At 34.9% G+C, this 19780-nt stretch overlaps 1 protein-coding gene and 1 non-coding gene across 2 annotated transcripts; one reads left to right on the top strand and one right to left on the bottom strand.

The window, feature by feature from the left end:
- Window positions 1-6899: 6899 nt before the first annotated feature.
- On the bottom strand, window positions 6900-19672 carry LOC138716488 (serine-rich adhesin for platelets-like). The gene is made up of 5 exons (XM_069849629.1): window positions 19521-19672; window positions 15503-17183; window positions 11373-12958; window positions 8334-8379; window positions 6900-7492 (listed from the first exon to the last, which is right to left on the bottom strand). The coding sequence occupies exons 2-5, from the start codon at window positions 17105-17107 to the stop codon at window positions 7358-7360; spliced, it is 3372 nt and encodes a 1123-aa protein (XP_069705730.1). The 5' UTR covers window positions 17108-17183; window positions 19521-19672; the 3' UTR covers window positions 6900-7357.
- TRNAY-AUA (transfer RNA tyrosine (anticodon AUA)) lies at window positions 8153-8224 on the top strand. Its single transcript has one exon. It is a non-coding gene; the product is annotated as a tRNA-Tyr (tRNA).
- Window positions 19673-19780: the final 108 nt, after the last annotated feature.

Raw genomic sequence — 19780 nt, 5'->3', positions numbered from 1 at the left:
TGTATCAGCCTACTGTTATACACATCATTCCACCAGCCAATCCTTAGGCTGCGATGTTACATGCTTGTAATTCCTGTTTCAATTATGTGTTATCAGCACAAGTCAAACACCAACTTATGAAGGGAATCTCTTCTTCTAACAAAGGTCGATATTTAGCACTATTGATCAACTATAGATTTTAAAGTCGATTTTTTAAGTACTAGTTCGATAAGGTACTCTCACTTTGAGAGAGGAACATAGATTAAGGATGTTTGAGAATAAGGTTCTTAGGAAAATATTTGGGGCTAAGAGGGATGAAGTTACAGGAGAATGGAGAAAGTTACACAATGCAGAGCTGCACGCATTGTATTCTTCACCTGACATAATTAGGAACATTAGATCCAGACGTTTGAGATGGGCAGGGCATGTAGCACATATGGGCGAATCCAGAAATGCATATAGAGTGTTAGTTGGGAGGCCGGCGGGAAAAAGACCTTTGGGGAGGCCGAGATGTAGATGGGAAGATAATATTAAAATGGATTTGAGGGTGGTGGGATATAATGGTAGAGACTGGATTAATCTTGCTCAGGATAGGAATCAATGGCGGGCTTTTGTGAGGGCGGTAATGAACGTCTGGGTTCTTTAAAAGCCAGTAAGTAAGTAAGTTCGATAGGGTATTAGGATGCCATTCCAGAAAGTCGACCGACAAATTTTCAGGCAAGTATTGTCACGTCTATAACTTCTAAACTACATGACCTATTTCAATGAAGTAAACGGCAATTGATAGATGAAGAATCAATGTATCCAACGTGATCTTGAGTTGGAGTGAATGACGTCATCTAGTGATACACCGAAAGGGGGGGGGGGAAGTTGCATGAATTAATGAGTCATGCAGCAGCCAAGGCAGTGTAATTCGAGAATTCGAAGAGATAGAACGTTCGCAAAGGTGTCAGACGATTTGTAACAATCCAAGCTTTAATCTCGATTGAGCAACAATCTGCAGTCAACAAGACAAATTGAAAAAATTCGCGAGTGAAGTTCAGTTAAAAAAAAGAAATCCACAATTTCGAGGCATGTGCAGCACAAATGGGAGCAAGCATAAAAGTAAGATACCTTACATTCAACATTCCATTTTGAGAGAAGTATTCACGCATAAAACTTACAGCTGCCTCTCCAATAAAGCCTATCCCCAGTTTTTTTCCAGTGCAAAATATCACATGTAAATAAAAAGTGTAAAGAGTAATGTATTTATATAGTTGCCAAATTATAGTTCTGACGCTGTTATTTCCGGTGTGACTCCGCCTCTTTGCTTACGTCTTAGGAAGTGAAGGCTCTATAAAGTCTAGGTAGGTAGTATCCTTCGCCATTTTTGTTCTTACGTTGCTGAGCTACCATACGAGGAATCTATTTGCCACACCGTTAAACATTATCATGTCGTAGCTCCTATGATAATAAATCAAACGCAATGTAATTCAGCAAATAACGTCTTCGTGTGCTTTCTGAGAACGCCAACGAAAGAGCTAAAATGGCGGGCGATTATATTAAGTATTTATCGAGCCTTAAGAAATGAATCAGCAAATCACAAGACGCACACATTTAAATGTAGCCAACCTGCAACGCGATTGGCTGCCGGAAATTAGAGCGACGGGATTATATTTGACGACACACTATCAAAATTTGTAATATTTTTCACAAATGAAGGCTCTTTAATATGTGCTTTATACACATTTTCAAAACTTAGGTTCAGCATGTGCAAAATAATAACGAATTTAAAAATTAAATTTTTAGAAATATTGGCATCTGAAACAATATTTTTTAATAACTATGAAATGAAAATACAAAACGTGTGTACGAATTTGTTCCTATGAATATATTCAACAGGAAAAAAATTCACATTTTACCATCATAGTTGAGGTGAGTACAATATTTTTAAAGAAACATCTGCCTTTTTAGTAAAATGTATATGACATTTCTAGCACATCCTATATTCATATAGTTGGCACTAAATACAGAGAAAGACAGTCTGACAGCTTTCCCAATAACGGGATTGCCTCATTGGACAAAGCATAACAAACACACAGAGTGAAAACAAAAACAGACCACAAAAGAGAAATGTGGAGAACGAACAAAAAAGGAAAATTAAGTACAGATAATAGCATACATATAACAGGCCTAAACATAGTAAACAAATAGATTAGACGTTCAAACAAAAGATCTTCCTTCTTAGGAAACAAAGTACAGGTGGTATTTTAAAATGGCAAGTGATCCTCTGATAGCAGTATGGGAAATATCACGAATGAAGTCGTTGTTCAGCTGGAACTTCTTGCAGAAACTGACAAAGAGGCGAGGTATTGTGCCCCTAGCACCAATCATTAGCCCAACTACTTCAATGGAGGTGAGGTGATATTTCTCCAAATAGAATGGAACTGTGGGCTCATAAATTCTGCATTTTTCTGCGTGGACTTCAGCGGGCTGTTGTTCCTGTGCCTCGAACCTGACTGTCGCGTCGATAATGTAGGCGGATGTAGAGCCTGGTGGAATGGCAAGCATGTCAATTCGCCGACAGGATCCCTCTTGAGAGATGCCATGGACTTCTTCGTGTACAGTGAGACCTTTCTTTCTCAAGGCTTCGGCAATCATGGACCTGATTCTGTTATGTCTAGAGTTCTGTAACACTAAACTTCAACTGGATAATCCTGTACACAAGTGTACATTTTATAAGCGGATTCTTAATAATGTACATAATGGAGAAATAGACCCACATTTAATGTTTTTCTTGGATGAGAGTTATTTCCACATCCATGCATATGTTAAGCCACGAACACTCCTAATATGAAGCAATTTTCTCTCCTTTTCATCTCCAGAGTGATAATTCCCAGCCACTGGTGTAGCTTGGTCAGCTGACCCGGAGTTGTGCTCAGGCATGGGTTCGATTCCTGCTTGAACTGATTACCTAGTTGGGTTTTTTCCGAGGTTTTCCCCAGCCATAAGGCGAATGTCAAGTAATCTATGATTAATCCTCGGCCTCATCTCGCCAAATACCATCTCACCAACAACACTAAATAACCAAGTAGTTGATAAAGCATCGTTAAATAACCAACTAAAAACAGGTTAAAAAAAAAACAAATTAATTGTAGAAAACATCATAATTTATTTCAATACCAGTCATAAAGTGTACGAAACCATAAATACCGTACATACAACTGAATAAATCACAATACAAAACAGCCATTGAAAAATTAATAACAGTAAGTAAAATTCAGTGCATAAAAAACACAGTTTGAAAGTATCTTAAGTTTTGTACCGGTACACAGATAAATTCATTCTGCAAGTATTTTTAATCATCTGCAGTCAAAATATATAACATTTAATCCTCGATGGACTGAATGAATTAGGAGAAATTCTCACTCGAAAGTTTTGTGAAAACTAACTCCTCCTCCTCCCCTCCCCCCCACTACCACCACAAAATGAATATCAGGAATATAATGGTATTCTTCACGACATGTATTAATACCATAATGAACATTTCCACAGTGATAATAAACATGTTTGCAGAATTGTAAAAATAATTGTACGAATACATCTTAAGCTGCTTGTGTATGATTCAAATTTTCGTCAAAATCAATGCTTCACAAGACTTTTCAATATTTGCCAATACTTTGCAAGTTTTATTGTCAAATCACTTACAATACTTTAAAAGTCTTTGAAGGAATTGATCAATGGGATCTGAAAATATTATGGCACAAAAAAAAAAAAAAAACCAGAGATCTTGGCTGCATGGACGGAGAGAGGCGAACCTGACGCTTAGCAGCAGAAGGGACTAAAGAAGAAGAAGAAGAAGAAGAAGAAGAAGAAGAGAAGAAGAAGAAGATCTTGGCTGAGAAAACTTGTTTACGAATTAACTCAATTATATCACTGCTAGTCGAGATCTGAACAAGTATGATGTGCTGTGGTCAAGTTACTAGTGCGACTGAACTTTCGAGAAAGTTGGTGAGGTATAGTGGTGTTTGTTGTGTATTTAGTGCAAAGTGAACTCTATTAATAAGGAGAGAGCGGTGTCGTGTATTTGGTTTGTTCCACGACATTGCTCGGAGAAGTTAGTATAAACTTCACTAGTCTTATATACGACACATAGTGAAAAATACCGGTCATATCACATGAACAAACATACATAATGAATAAGAATGCAAACTAGTACAAATAACATACCCAGATAGTCCAGATAACACTGACATGGAGCTCAGAATGACAGATCCCAAATTCAGTAATCCACCCCCATTCACCCCCCTAGAGACCCAAAATAAAAAATTAAGGACCCAGATATTATCCTCAAAGCCGAATCATGGCTTCAACTACTATTAAAAAAATCCACTTGAAACCATACAAAAATTTTTGGTTAGACAGACAAGGGAAAGGAGGTGATATTGTAATCTTCATTGAATCCCATATTCTCATCCAATCCATCAGAACTGTCAACAACTATTTAAAAACATTTCAAGCACTACACAGAGTACTTCCAACAATCCAAATCATTTGTATTTATAACAATAGGACAAATTAAATTTCACAAAGCTTTTGGAATCACCATTTCATCCTTAACGATAAAGAGACACCTTAATACATGTATTATTTGAGCAAAGAAGATTCTAATCTACACTCTAGATGAATAATAATTGCAATACATTTTGTTTTAAAACAATATGCAATTGTAATATTCTTCATTTTAGAGTACCATACAGTTAAGTAAAACAAGTACTATTTTGTATAAGTTCTTTACATTATTCCCCCAAGAATTTACATATTTATATTGTAATATTTGGTAAATACGCCTACAAGTCACAATGAACTTGCAGCACATGTTTTAAAAGTCTGTCAAATCTCTAGCAATATGAAACAATATTTAACAAATATTTTTCATTATTGATTAATCTTTAACAAGTTTTCTCGTGAAGTAATGAATTGGGAGAAAAATTTGATCATGTACAAGCAGCACAAGACAAGAAAACAGTGTGATTAAAATCTAGGAAGTACATGATTCCATTCAGTCCCGCAATTGTAAGAGAATGCTGAAAATGTTTGATTAAGGAGCAAAGATTGTCAGGCTGGCTTTAGCCAGCAAGCCCTGTTTATCAATCAAGATCTATATCTATGGTAACTATAGTAACTGAAATAATATAGATTATCTTTCATTTCTATTGAGACAAACAATATAAGCATGAGGTTATTTTGCATAACAGATACTAAATATGATATCCATTGATATTTTATGGTGTCAACCAAATTTTAATACAAAATAATAACAAAGGGGAACAGATGTATTATAGGACCCACCCTAAATATAAAAATATGCACAGCCACAAAAAAAGGTCAACGGAAGTAGCGTTTCGATCAATTAAATGATCGATATATATTGTTTTCATTATGTTGCCAACCAATCAATATTGTTGTAAATTAGTTTTAATCATAATCATGGCGGCAATTTCGAATGCTATGGTTAAATATAAAAAAGAAGTGGATCGAATTCTCCCTCTTGATTTAAAATGTAGGCCTCGAAATGGAAATGATGGAATTATAAATAAGTTGTAAACTTTTTAGTTGCTTTATCCATGAATAAAGACATGTAGGCTATGTTTATGGTTTTTTTTATGCGAATGTGGTTTACTTAGGAGTGAAATGTTTTGCGAAACATGTAATCCTGGGATGAGACTGAAGAAATTTAAAAGTAAACGAGATGAACTCCTGTGGAGATGTCATTGGAAATTACAAGGTATTAAATGATAGACACAGGAACACCGTATCGTAGCACTTTGTGAAATCACTCGGATAACGGAGAAGATGAAACGGAACATCTCCAGTGAGGTCCATGGTAAAATGCTAATTTTACACCAATTTTGTTTTTAATTCTTTGGTCCAGAGAAAATACTAGTAAAATTGTGTTTTTGTGAAAGACTAGCATATTCCCTGGGCCAAAAATGCAGTATAAATGGAATAAAATTAGTATTTTATAATATATTACAAAGATGACTAATATTAACTTAATTTTATTGTTGTATCAATACCAATGTTGTATTGTTTGAAAGTTTAATGTTACTGTGTTTTAAGTTTAGCTTTGGTCTGTTTCTTTAACTTTATTTTGAATAAAATTTAATATATTGTATAACAAAGGTGATTAATATGAGCTTAATTTCATTGTTGTTGGTTTTATTAAATTATACATGTTTATAGTACTACGTATTTAGTTTTGTTAAGATGGTATACTTGATATAATAATCGAAAATATACAATATATAATCGATACTATGGAATACTCGGGGTGGGTCCTATAATGCATCTGTTCCAACAAAGGATATAAGTAACAGTGCAATTCACTTTGGTAATCAGACAGGAGAGTCAGTTTTATAACCACTTCAGCTGCCAACTTATTGTATTTCGACAAGAATACAGATTCTTCATGAGATTCTATTTTACAAATTTTGTCATTCATGTTAGTAGATAACTAGCAATTGACAAGACATAATAATATCAACTATCAAAACACTTGTAATTATTATTTGTGCTACGTAATTCACAAAAATAAATCACTTTATCGATAAAGAAATCTGAATATTACATCCACGACTGCCACTTTAATAAGATTATGGTTCACATGCGAGTAATGTTATTCATAAAGACCTATTTGAGTGATAATGCTGGTGAGTTGTGAAGTATCGTTTAGAACAAATGTGAGCAAGTTATTCATCTTATAGGCCATTGGGCGATTCTCACTGTTCAAGAGTACCGAACAGTGGGTTAGTGTCATATATTTGCACAGTTCATTTAAAAATTCTAATATTAAGATTTCGTCTAGAGAAATACTTAAGTTTACTAGATTTTGAAGTGACACAACTTCAGCTGTTAGAAAAAGAAAATCCCACATAGGGATGACAAATATTAGCCTCCAGCATGGAGAACTTCTTCCACATTTCAGTTGCCTACAAATATTTTTTAAGAGGCAACACAATATTATTACGACAGTTTAAAACTGTAACACTAAGTAAATATTTAAACTGCATGGTCCCAATATAGAGGACTGAAGAAAACAAATTGCCTCCTCCTACTTTCAGGAATGTAAAGACTTTTCAACATTGTTGCTACATATTAGCAGTGCAGAGATCATATTTCCTTACTTGTTAAAGACTTGACTTTCAATAATAACAAACCATCAAATTAAAAATTACATTTGTACTTGAACCTGTGATGCAAGACAAATTATGTCTTCTATATTACTCACTCAAATTAAACATATAACTGTTTTTTGTACATTTTAGAAACATGCAGTGTCTGAGATTAAGTTCTGTGTATTTTAATGGAATACGAACAAAGCATATTTTTAAATTGGTCAGCTTCTAGGCTTTGTTGAGGAACTGGGTTTCAACTTCACAGCCAGGACGTTTAAAATTGTCTCTGATCTTTCTTTCAATTGTTGAGCACATCTGTCCATTTCATCGAGACATTTCATTAGACTATATTTCTCCTGTAAATAAAAGTAAAATCGAATTATATTATTATTTTATATATTATTTTAATGTACCGAAGTACACATGATATTTCCATGCAGATATTCTGCGTTATCATACTATGAAAGAGTAATGGAACGGAGAAAAATTCTCTCCGGCACCAGGATTTGAACCCGGGTTTTCAGCTCTACGTGCTGATGCTTTATCCACTAAGCCACACCGGATACCCACTCCGGCGTCAGACAGAATCATTTCAGTTTAAGTTCCAACTCTTGGGTTCCCTCGGGGTGGGTATCCGGTGTGGCTTTGTGGATAAAGCATCAGCACGTAGAACTGAAAACCCAGGTTCAAATCTCGGCGCCGGAGAGAATTTTTCTCCGTTCCATTACTCTTTCATAGTATGATGACGCAAAATATCTCCATGGAAATATCATATGTACTTCGGTACATTAAAATAATATATATGATATGCATAAATCACTTTGTGATTTAAGACGGTGCTTATTCCGTCGGATCCCGGCCAACTAGTCACTCATAACGAGTGCACCTCAGCACATGTGTGGGCTTCAGTCCTACATCCATAGATATCTATGACGTAGTGCAGAGGGCGGCCACTAGAGGGAACCCAAGAGTTGGAACTTAAACTGAGACGATTCTGTCTGACACCGGGGTGGGTATCCGGTGTGGCTTAGTGGATAAAGCATCAGCACATAGAGCTGAAAACCCGGGTTCAAATCCCGGCGCCGGAGAGAATTTTTCTCCGTTCCATTACTCTTTCATAGTAAAATTGAATTAGTTTAATGCAATAATCAAGTATGCTTGGAAGAATATATATTTCTTTGAAACCCATTAACTTACCTCTTCTGTGGAACACTCAGGAAGAACAGAATTCACATCACGAACCCTGTAATTAAAATGCTACATATTATTCATAACGTAAATACAGCTTTTTCTGCTAGAAAATTGCCTTTAATCATTATTGACCCAAGATTTTCTTTTGACAAAGAGTTCAACTTTTTTGGCAACCACTTGTCAGCTGCACTATGCAAGTCTAGCACGGCAGTAATGAAGAAAACGCTTGCTCCAACATCAGCTAAAGAGATCAGAACCCATTAACTAAATCTGAAGCTTACAAGCTAAGCAAATAAATGTTGAGTTTCAGTACTTTGAAGAATATTGTGCAATTCTGAAACCCATTGCTGTAACCCTTGATTTAATGCAAAATGAGATGTGCTATTACGGCCAACTTTTGTTCACATTAATTTCCCTCAAGAACAGATTACATATTCTGTTATCTAGTAATCTACACCATCTATTCCAAGTAACTTTAAGATGGATAGCTACCTGACACTGCCTCACCAGATGATAAGAGGATAAAGAATATGTGTGTGTGAAATCAACTGAGCAGTTCTCTGCTACACCTTTGGTCAGTTTAGATGATGAAGACGATGAAAACAATTTTTATGTTTTCAACTACAGTACAACAGACTTTGAAAAGCAAAAAGAAGAGAACTTGTCTACTGCGGAGTATGAGCTCATACAATTCTTCAATGGCAATGCACTCTAGAGAATTACCCAAACAGTGAAACAAGCTTTTATAAAGTATAATATAAGTTTGTGTTTCTCTGCGCCTCACAGTGGTCTAAAATCCATATTTAAGAGGACAAATGGAGAAAAATGACATGTAAAAAAAGAAATTAAACCCTTAAATTATTTTTCCTATATAACTGAGTAACACTGAATTGATAATCTTAATCAGCGGAGGTGGCTGCATAGCGAGATAAGAAGCCGGTAACATGCCACATTTCGCCACCCAGCATTCTTACTCAGCAAGCGCCGCGAGTCTGCCGTTTTCCTTGTGCTGTAACTCTGTTGTAAGCGGTCGATTCCATTCATATTTGGTATTAACATGTCAAGTAGTTCTTTAGGTATGTAACACTGTTTGTTTGTGTTACATTTAATGTTATTATAGCATGTCAAATTAGCATGAATGGACACGGGACAAAATATAAATATAACCATTGAGTGCAGACTTTGCTAAGGTAGAGAAAAAAAAAAAACCCTTTGGTTCGTCCAAAAATGATTTTTTTTTCACTTCCTCCACTATTTACCTCTATTTTAAATCTAGTCTTAAGGTGCGCAGATTTGCGGAAGTAATAATTTATGAGCACTATTCTTTCGAGGTGCAGTAGTGCAATTTTTCTCGGTTGCAGTTATTTCAATATCTGTGAACCGAATCTGCTTCCGCAGTATAATTCAGGGAATTCAAGATGACAGCTTGTTAATTATGTACCAAATAAGCTTTCCGAGTGTCCAAAAGGTGTAATAGTACCTAAAATGTTACATTCCCCCCCCCCCATAAGATTTTGTCTAAATGCATCCCCCTGTAAGGGGCACTTCTGCTCACACCAACATAAACAGAGTTTGTACACAAAACAAATGTACTAAGTGTAACTACTGCATAAAATTTCATAAAAATCTGTTAGATAGGACAAAAGTTACTAATTTTGTCTAAGGGGTAGTTACACTTAGACCAACGTAATGAGAGCTTGTATACAAAACATACATGCTACCTGTAACTACTTTGTAAAATTTCATAAAAATCTGTTAAATAGGAGAAAAGTTACTAATTTTGTCTAATTGTGCCCCCTAAAAGGGGTAGTTCTCCTTATACCAACGTAATCAGAGCTTGTATACAAAACATATATGTTCCTTGTAATTGTTTTGTAAAATTTCATAAAAATCTATCAAATAGGAGAAAAGTTACTAATTTTGTTTAATTGCGCCCCCCTATAAGGGGTAGTTCCCCTTATACCAACGTAACGAGAGCTTGTATACAAAACATACATGCTACCTGTAACTACTTTGTAAAATTTCACAAAAATCTGTTAAATAGGAGAAAAGTTACTAATTTTGTCTAATTGCGCCCCCTATAAGGGGTAGTTCCCCTTATATGAACGTAATCAGAGCTTGTATACAAAACATATATGCTACTTGTAACTGCTCTGTAAAATTTCATAAAAATCTGTTAAATAGGAGAAAAGTTACTAATTTTGTCTAATTGCGCCCCCACTATAAGGGGTGGTTGGTTCCCCTTATATCAACGTAACGAGAGCTTGTATACAAAACATATATGCTATCTGTAACTGCTGTGTAAAATTTCATAAAAATCTGTTAAATATGAGAAAAGTTACTAATTTTGTCTAATTGCGCCCCCTATAAGGGGTAGTTCCCCTTATACGAACGTAATCAGAGCTTGTATACAAAACATATATGCTACTTGTAACTGGTTTGTAAAATTTCATAAAAATCTGTCAGATAAGAGAAAAGTTTCTAATTTTGTCTAAATCCGCTCCCCTATAAAGGGTAGTTCCCCTTATACCAACGTAATGAGAGCTTGCATACAAAACATATATGCTACCAGTAACTACTGTGTAAAATTTCATAAAAATCTGTTAGGTAGCTGAAAAGTTATTAATATGTCCCGCTAAATTTGCATTCTAGACCACTGTGCGCCTGTAGAAAGACTGTTCTGTTTTGCAGGATTTATTCATTCACCAGCAAGGGGATCCGTATCTGATGAACTTTTTGAGAAACTGTTTTATTTCTTAAAGGGAGCAGTAATTATTCAGATGTAGCATAATTTCATTGCTGACTGGGAAAAGGAAGAATGTTCAGTTACAGTGTTTATATAAAACTTCGAGATAAAAATACTTTTAATGTTAATATAATATTTTAAATTTTCAATTAATTCACATTGAACATTTCCTATGATGCTGATGAACAAGTACTCATATCTCGAAAGATAGGACCCATGTTTATTAAACTTCGTTTCCTTGTTTTGATGAATACCACCTCTCAAAATATTATTATTCTTTTAACACTCAGTACACATACCTGCTAAGTTGTTCTGTCGACTGTGTATCTGGAATGTTATTGTCTAAATCCACACCACAACTAGTTGCTTTTTCTTCAGTTTCACTGCCATTCAAGCCTGAAAACAAATATCCAGGAGCATCCACTTGAGACGAAGCCCTTTTTTCATTTCCCACAGGAGTGCTTTCTAACTCTGTATTTTTATCCCTGATAAGAGTCTCATTGGCTGCCATAACTGCTGCAGGATTACCACTAACACATCCACAAGAAAAAGAATTAGTTTTCCTACAAATGCAATTGTTATTGTGACAATTCTCGTTGTTCAAAAGTTCAAGTAAGAGACACCTCAAAGCTGAGCCCAACAATTTCTTTCTTGATACATCTGAATCGTTTGCATCACTAAATGGCTCCTTTGGTGATTTCTCATTCTTTTGTACTGATATGTTAGCTGTTACATTATGAACATTTGTTTTATTGATGTTGCTATGTTTTTGTGATGTTTCTGTCACATCTGTAATATTTCTAGGTAGTTTTATACTCTTATACGATGTTGAAGTTGTAGCAGAAACTTGCAATGAATCGTTTTGAATATTTGTATCATTTAAATTTCCTCTAGGATAGTTTAAATGCGGCAGCCCATTATCACAATGTTCCTTTATTGACTGGAAGTCAGAATTTCTGTGTAAATCTCTATTAGAAATACTTCCCGAGTGCAATTTTTTCTTATTAATTCCATTGAATAATTTATTTCCTGCAGAATCAGGACTCGCACACAAACTTGATGGGTATGTGATACCCTCAGTGGTATCCTGATGACTAGAACCCAGACTATCATCACAAGTGGAGTCATTTAAATAAACTATCGAAGCTCTCCCCACTCCTGATAACGTATTTGTAATACTGCTTCGTGTACTGCTAGCACCGCTTCTGATATTATTAGTTTCAACATCATCACCGCCAGATAAATTTCCAAGCTGTAATGGTGGAATGTGAAAATCTTGTGCTGTCTTTTTTGCGTTCGTATCACTAGCCTCCACTGACACACTGGAGTCTTCACAGTCACGTGACAATACTTCGTCCATCTTCCAGCATTCACATGAATCAATAGTAAGCGGTTTATGCATTACTACAACAGGTTTGAATATAAGTCCATTTACATGTTCATTTGTTTGCATATTTTCAAAAACAGCAAACGAACTGTTCTTTGCATCACTATCTGGCCATACACCTTGTAATTTTGGTTGGTTTTCTAAACAGTTATTCTTTGTTGTTATACCGTTTATTGTAACACACTGGTCACAGAATGCTGAAAAATGTTTATTGCCCATTAGTTCAGAAGTGGTATTTTGTTCACTCAATTTGTTAAACTGTAAAGCAGCAGTTCTAGACTTTATTAATGGTGGTAAAGACTTCAATAGCTCTGGACGAATTGAGGAACTGTGAAGTTCTGACCGTGGATAACCACTATCATGTCCACCAGGTGAGACGAACTTCTTTGCAGCATTATATGAGGTTGTTTTACTGCCACTGCTTTGACAGTTGAGGCTTCCATAACAACTTGGCTCAATCAACTCCAAAGGAGGTAGTGATTCTTGCCATCGTGCAACCTAGAATGAAATTACACAGTATTTCTCAATGTTAATTGCACTGTTAATTATTGTTTTTAAATATTTGCAAAAATTACGTAAACTGTACAACTCCACTAAAGTTACTGCATTCATGATGCACGTAACATTAAGGAAGTCGTTTGTGTTAAGTTCGCATTTATGGACTGGAGGAAAAAAAAGACAGATGTGTATCACGGCCTGCTGGAGTATAGTAAACACAGAAAACATTTTAAAGCAACAATGTTGAAGATAGATATTTTTTGTTTTGCAAATTTGCCATCATTGAACAGAAACCAAGATAGAGATTTCATTGCAACTAATTAGAAATTCCTCTTTCAGGTATGTAATAAATGATCTTCGCACAAAATAATGTACGATACACGAGCGGTATGTTTTCTTTAAATTCTCGGAAATTAAAAAAGCTCAACTACGTTTCGGTTTTTCAAACTTTTCCTCGAACATGAAAACTTCAACATACCACTCTTGTAACGCATATTACTATTTTTAAATTGGTTATTTTACGATACTTTATCAACTGCTATGGTTATCTAGCATCTGAATGAAATGAAAGCAATAATAATGGGGAAATGAATCCAGAGTTCAGCACCGAAAGTTACCCAGCATTTATTCTTAATGGGTTGAAGGGAAAATCCTGGAATAACCTCAACCAAATAACTTGTCCCAACCAGGATTTTAACCCGGGCCCACTCGTTTCACGATCAGGCAGACTAACTGTTACTCCACAGTGACGGACAAATGAAAATATAAATGTACTACATTCATTCAACTGCCTAAAGAGATATTATAATTTTTTTTTAAACAAACTTAGAAGCAGAACTGAATAAATTCCTTTGGCAGGATGAAAGTACACACAGTAATGGTGTTTTTAAGTAGGGTGGAGGGAAAATCCTAAAATTTTAATATTTTTCGTTAGTCTCTCCTCTTAATGAACAAAGTTACAAGAAAGATACTATATATATTCATAGCATTAATTCGCCATTATACTTAACAGTTTTGTTTGTACAGTGAAACCTGTTCAAATCGGAACCTGAATAATCCGGAATCCTGTCTATTTTGGAACAATTTATTGGTCCTGGCGAAATTCATATGTATTATGTGTAATTTTTCCTGAATAAAACGGAAACTGTCCCATGCGGAAACAAAAACTGTCTGCTACTGTTCAAAACGGAAATAATATTTTGGACACACTACTTTAATGTAAACTATATTTTGAAACAGTATGTGCTCTCAAGGAATGTACGAAATACTAGTAGGTCACTAAAATAAAAACAAGGTTTCTTTGTAAAATTTTTGAGAGTGCGAGGGTGTGTTGGCCTGATGGTCATAAATCTTATTACCCTATTGACTAGGCAGACGAGTCCCTTCAAAGATGTTCAATGCTTCACTCCTGTATACTGTCATAGCTGGGTAGAACGCAAGTGTATTAGCGATTTCGTGATAAAAAAAAAGTTGCGTAAAAATGTTGCACTATCATTAATTGATGAAGTAAAAGTTATCGAGGAAAATGAGAAACGAAGAGTATGGAAAATAATGTTGAAATTTATGAATGGAAAACTCAGGTGTAACTTAACACTTTCAAAAATAAAGGCCGTATCATGAGTGAGTGGCTTGCGGTCAATAATGGTGACATAAAAGGAAACAGAAAACAACTGATTACATAGAAATAAATGAACTGTTGTGGGAGTGGATTGTTCTTGCCCTTTCATAGATCATGCAAATTTCTGGACCTATTCTGCAAAGAAAACCCTTGAACTGGCAAATAAATTAGATAATCCAGAATTCAAGGCTTCTAGGCTCCTAGTCCAATTAAATAATGTGCTGTGATATACAGTACAGTATTATATGTAGGTCTAGTGTTAGATATTAAATTTAGTGTAATTAATAAACTTTGTAGTGTTTAATGAGTTACGATACAATTTATACACGAAATGAGATTTTCATCAAGATCATTCACCAATTAAATAAGTGACAGGAAGCTGATTTAATGTCAGTAGTGTTAAACTGAATATTTTGTAATTCCTACAATTTGTGGCATGCCATTATGTTTTTAATTTATGCAAATGATAAAATATTCCATTTTAACTTCACACCTGCATAACACGGAAACCTGCCCAAAACGGAAAAAAAATTAGGACCATGTCACTTCCGTCTTGAAGAGGTTTCACTGTAACAATAAATTGTTCACTTGGCATCTAAAAATAAATTTATTTTAGGTGAGCAAGATAAATGGGACACCCTGTATTCATTCTTGTTGAATGTGTTTACACACTACTGAATAAAAAATTAAGAATCCGAGAATAACTGTTACTTCTGCTACTGACAGTTTTTTATTTATCCTAATCTTTAGCCCTTCTGACTTTTTTTCAAAGGCATATTGGTTCCGTTAAGTTCAATGTTAATTTAAAAATGAGTTCTATTCAGTCAATACTTAACATAAAACACAATAAAACATGTTATAATAACATTTACACAGATTTAAAAACAAACGTTTTCGCCAATCAGTACTTATTATCAGTACCTTACCTTTTCAACAGACATATGGCACTCATTGGAATCGCTCTCCTTGCAGGAAATTCCCGATGTCGCATTGCAGTCCTTGCGCACAGGAATAGGAATATGAGACACTGAAGGCAATTTGTCACAATCTTCGTGTTCTGAGGATTGTAATCTACAATCATTCTTGCGAGTTCTTCCAATACCATCACTAGACCTATTTTCAACTACAGAATTATGTACATTTCCTTTATAAGAATTTGTGACACTAAAGCAGCCATCTAAACTCTTGCCATCTGATTGTGTAATGTAAAAATCACTCAATCTTTCCGAACACACACTTCCATTCTCTAAGGTGGTATTTGGTGACAATTTAAGTACTGACGTCTTCTCAAAGATTTTGGCTCTAGAATCCTGAAGCAAAGGCTCATCTTTCTTTAATCTCAAAGAAGTGCTATAAGGTTTTATTAACGGGTTCAAAGATAAATTTACTTTAAGATTTTCACTTACTGATAAGCTTTCCTTTTCACCTTCTTTATGTATTATATCATTTTTCCTAGTAATCATAAGTGAATCTTTCGAACCAAGGGACAATTTTGCAGGTCTTGCTTCTTGATATGTTTCTTTGCATGTGTATTTGCATTTGTCTGTGTCACCAAAAATGCTTTCACCTCCACAGTGCCAACAATGATCATCTCTCTTCTGGTCCAGATTTTTGAGCTTCAAGGAAGGATCAATCACTTTAAATCTCAACTCATCAATTCTATTTTCAGCATCTGCATATTTCACCAACAATTTACTATAATCTTCTTGCAGTTTTGTAAGTACTATTTCTCTGTCTTGAAGTTCATAACGCAGATCTTTTATCACTGTTGCCAATGTTGTTTCTGATACAGTGGAATCATTTTCATCGTATATGTAACTTTGATCACTTGCAGGCCTGTCCTTACAGTCTATACTATTTAATTTGAGCGATTTTCTCCTGTCATCTGTTTCCTTGATTTGTCTAATGTATTCCTTGACTTTACTCTGGACATGTTCAAAACTTCTGCCACTACTAGACAAGCTTAAACAGCTTACTGATCTAGGTAACCCTGAATCCTTTGATTTTAGGCCTGAAGAAACTGTTATCACAGAATGACTCTGAATTGTATCTGTAGACAAATCACGTAACTTAGACTTCAGTGGGAAATCTGGTAATGAAGATACATCATGTAAAGACAATGACAAATTCCTTCTTGGAAAAATCGTGTTTTCTCGTTCAGTAGTAGTTGGATTGCTTAGAGTACCTTGTTGACAAATCAAGAGTTTCTCTGGAGTTGAAATTCGCGTTTCATTTTCATTGTTCAGTATTTCAGACGCCTCTGTAACTCTTGGACTAGAAAAAATTGACGTTTGACCAGATTGCACCAGTTCATCTTCATAATTTTTTGGTTTGCTAGGGTTATTATCCCATACTGTTCTTGGAGAACTATGAAAACTTCGACTGCTTACATCGGAATTTAAATGACTCAAATGACTAGAAAATGAATCTGACAATGTCAGGCTTATCAGATCTGGCTTGATGTCATCCAAACATTCTTCTTCTAAAGATGTACAGTCTTGGAGTTCTGCTTCACAATATGGTGACAACATGACTCATCAACTGAATAAGCTAAATGTTTAATCCAGTCATCAGGTAGCATTTTCCTTTTTAACTTTCAGAGATGACCTGTAACAGGAACAAAACAAAATCATTTTCATTAAACTTCTGAATCTTCTATCGCATCACTCACAGGACTGACGTCTGATCTGTGTTGCTTTATTTCATAATGAAATGAAACTAAGATATGATATAACTTTACAAATACAGCGAAATCTGTTATTAAATGATCACTGATATTTCCTTTGTAAAATTGGTCTTTCAGAGAGGTGGTTGCTTAAGAGGGGAACATTTTTTTTACACAAATAATAAGTTACCAGTAAACAGGAGAAAATCCACAAACTATTACGGAAAACACGGGAATTTTACTTGAAGCAAGTAAGTGATAGGTTTGGAAGTAAATCCCGAACCGAAAAGACAAAGTATATGATCATATCTCGTGACCAGAACATAATACGAAATGCAAATACAAAAGTTGGAAATTTATCATATGAAAAGATGGCAAAATTCAAATATCTTGGAGCAACAGTAACAAATATAAATGACACTCGGGAGGAAATTAAACGCAGAGTAAATATGGGAAATGCCTGTTATTATTCGGTTGAGAAGCTTTTGTCATCAAGTCTGCTGTCAAAAAATCTGAAAGTTAGAATTTATAAAACAGTTAGCCTATATTAAGTTACCGGTTGTTCTGTATGGTTGTGAAACTTGGACTCTCACTTTGAGGAACAGAGATTGAGGGTGTTTGAGAATAAGATTCTTAGGAAAATATTTGAGGCTAAGAAAGATGAAATTACAGGAGAATGGAGAAAGTTACACAACGCAGAACTGCATGCATTGTATTCTTCACCTGACATAATTAGGAACATTAAATCCAGACGTTTGAGATGGGCAAGGCATGTAGCACATATGGTCGAATCCAGAAATGTATATAGTAGAGTATTACTTGGGAGGCTGGAGAGAAAAAGACCTTTGGAGAGGCCCAGACGTAGATGGGAGAATATTAAAATGAATTTGAGGGAGGTGAGATATGATGGTAAGAAATGGATTAATCTTGCTCAGGATAAAGACTGATGGTGGGCTTATGTGAGGACGGCAATGAACCCCGGGTTCCTTAAAAGCCATAATAATAAGTTAAGCTACCTGTACATATTATAATGCATTGACTATTGTAATAAGTTGTGTGCACAATGTTTCTGCAATTTTATCTTCTAGCTCATTTCTTCGACTTTAGAAAATCATAAATTGAACTCTGCATCGTTCTATTCACCTTGATGGAGAAATTGCAGCAATCAACAAGGCATTAACACAACTTATTTATCAAATTAATATGCTCAAAAATGCTGTTATATTTAGCGACTCAATTTTTGTAATCTAAGCCACAGCTTCAATCAATATTCCTACAAATTCCAAAATCGCAGAAATTCAATCATCCACACACATACTGGCAAAACAAAAAATAAAAACCTGTATCTCCAATGCATCCCTGCCCATTGTGATATTATGGTCAATGACATTTCAGATTGTTTGGCAAAGAAAGGAACTAAAATATTAAAAGTGCCCTTGAAAAAGATATCTTATCACAGTGTCAAATTGTTCATACAAATATAGCCTAATTTAAAATAAAAATTCTAAAGAAATTTCAAGAAAATAGTAACAGGCCTAGGTACCAGTAATAAATCTTGGTCAGTAGTGCTTACTGAAAAAGAATATAGCCTTTTCCTGATTCTCCTCGACATGATGCAGTAGTGAAATTTCGGATGCTAACTGGCCATGAGAACTTCCAAGTACCTGGGCAATAGATACTACTGCTACAAATAACTTTCGGGTGAATATTTTATTCCGCTACGAAAAATACACGGGAGGAAAAAAACGCACTTAAATACATGAAAATAACCTCAAAATTGCAGCACACCACTCTAAAGACACGATGTGATCAATGCGAAAGCTATAAACTCACGAAACCCGCCACAAATACCACCTTCGCTATACCATCTAATCTCAGTTTCATTTCATCATGTGTGGTGCTTAGCGAGATCGAAGACTCGGTAACTTTAGTGTCTCTAAAGTGATATTACAATTTTGAAATTATTTAAAGTACGTTTCTTCTCTCGTACGTGGTGTAGGAGGATGTCAAAGTTTAAGTTTAAGTTGTACAACATTGTAAAAATTTTAGAAAATTACTAAATTGTAAAACTATAAAACTTTGTAAAAATTGTAATTGTAATATTGTAAAATGTTGACATGTTCCACATCTTAAAGCTTCATTGCTCATGTAAGATCTATGGAATAAAATAAATGAATGAATGAAAAATGGACGTATTTCAGGATATATACTACACTTCTACATAACCTCCATCATCTTACAATTTATTATACTGTTATTCTAAACTTCATAACACTTACATGTCATACGATCGCACGTTGTGCACCACACAAATAACATTATAGAATCACATGGACGGAATTGTTTTCTGTGCTGTTTTGCGCAATTAGATATAAATAGGTATATTACATCTTCATTCCAAAGCAATGCGGGCAAGTGACAAATGCTAGCTTCTATTGTGTTCAGCAATTTTTCTATATATAATATCGATATCATAGGCTACGATCGATACATGTATGTTACTGTGAACTCGTTGTCATTTATCATTAACATTGTCGCC

This window comes from Periplaneta americana, chromosome 16 (assembly GCF_040183065.1).
Source record: "Periplaneta americana isolate PAMFEO1 chromosome 16, P.americana_PAMFEO1_priV1, whole genome shotgun sequence".
Classification (NCBI taxonomy): Eukaryota; Metazoa; Arthropoda; class Insecta; order Blattodea; family Blattidae; genus Periplaneta; species Periplaneta americana.
This window is presented reverse-complemented; position numbering and strand designations above follow the sequence as displayed.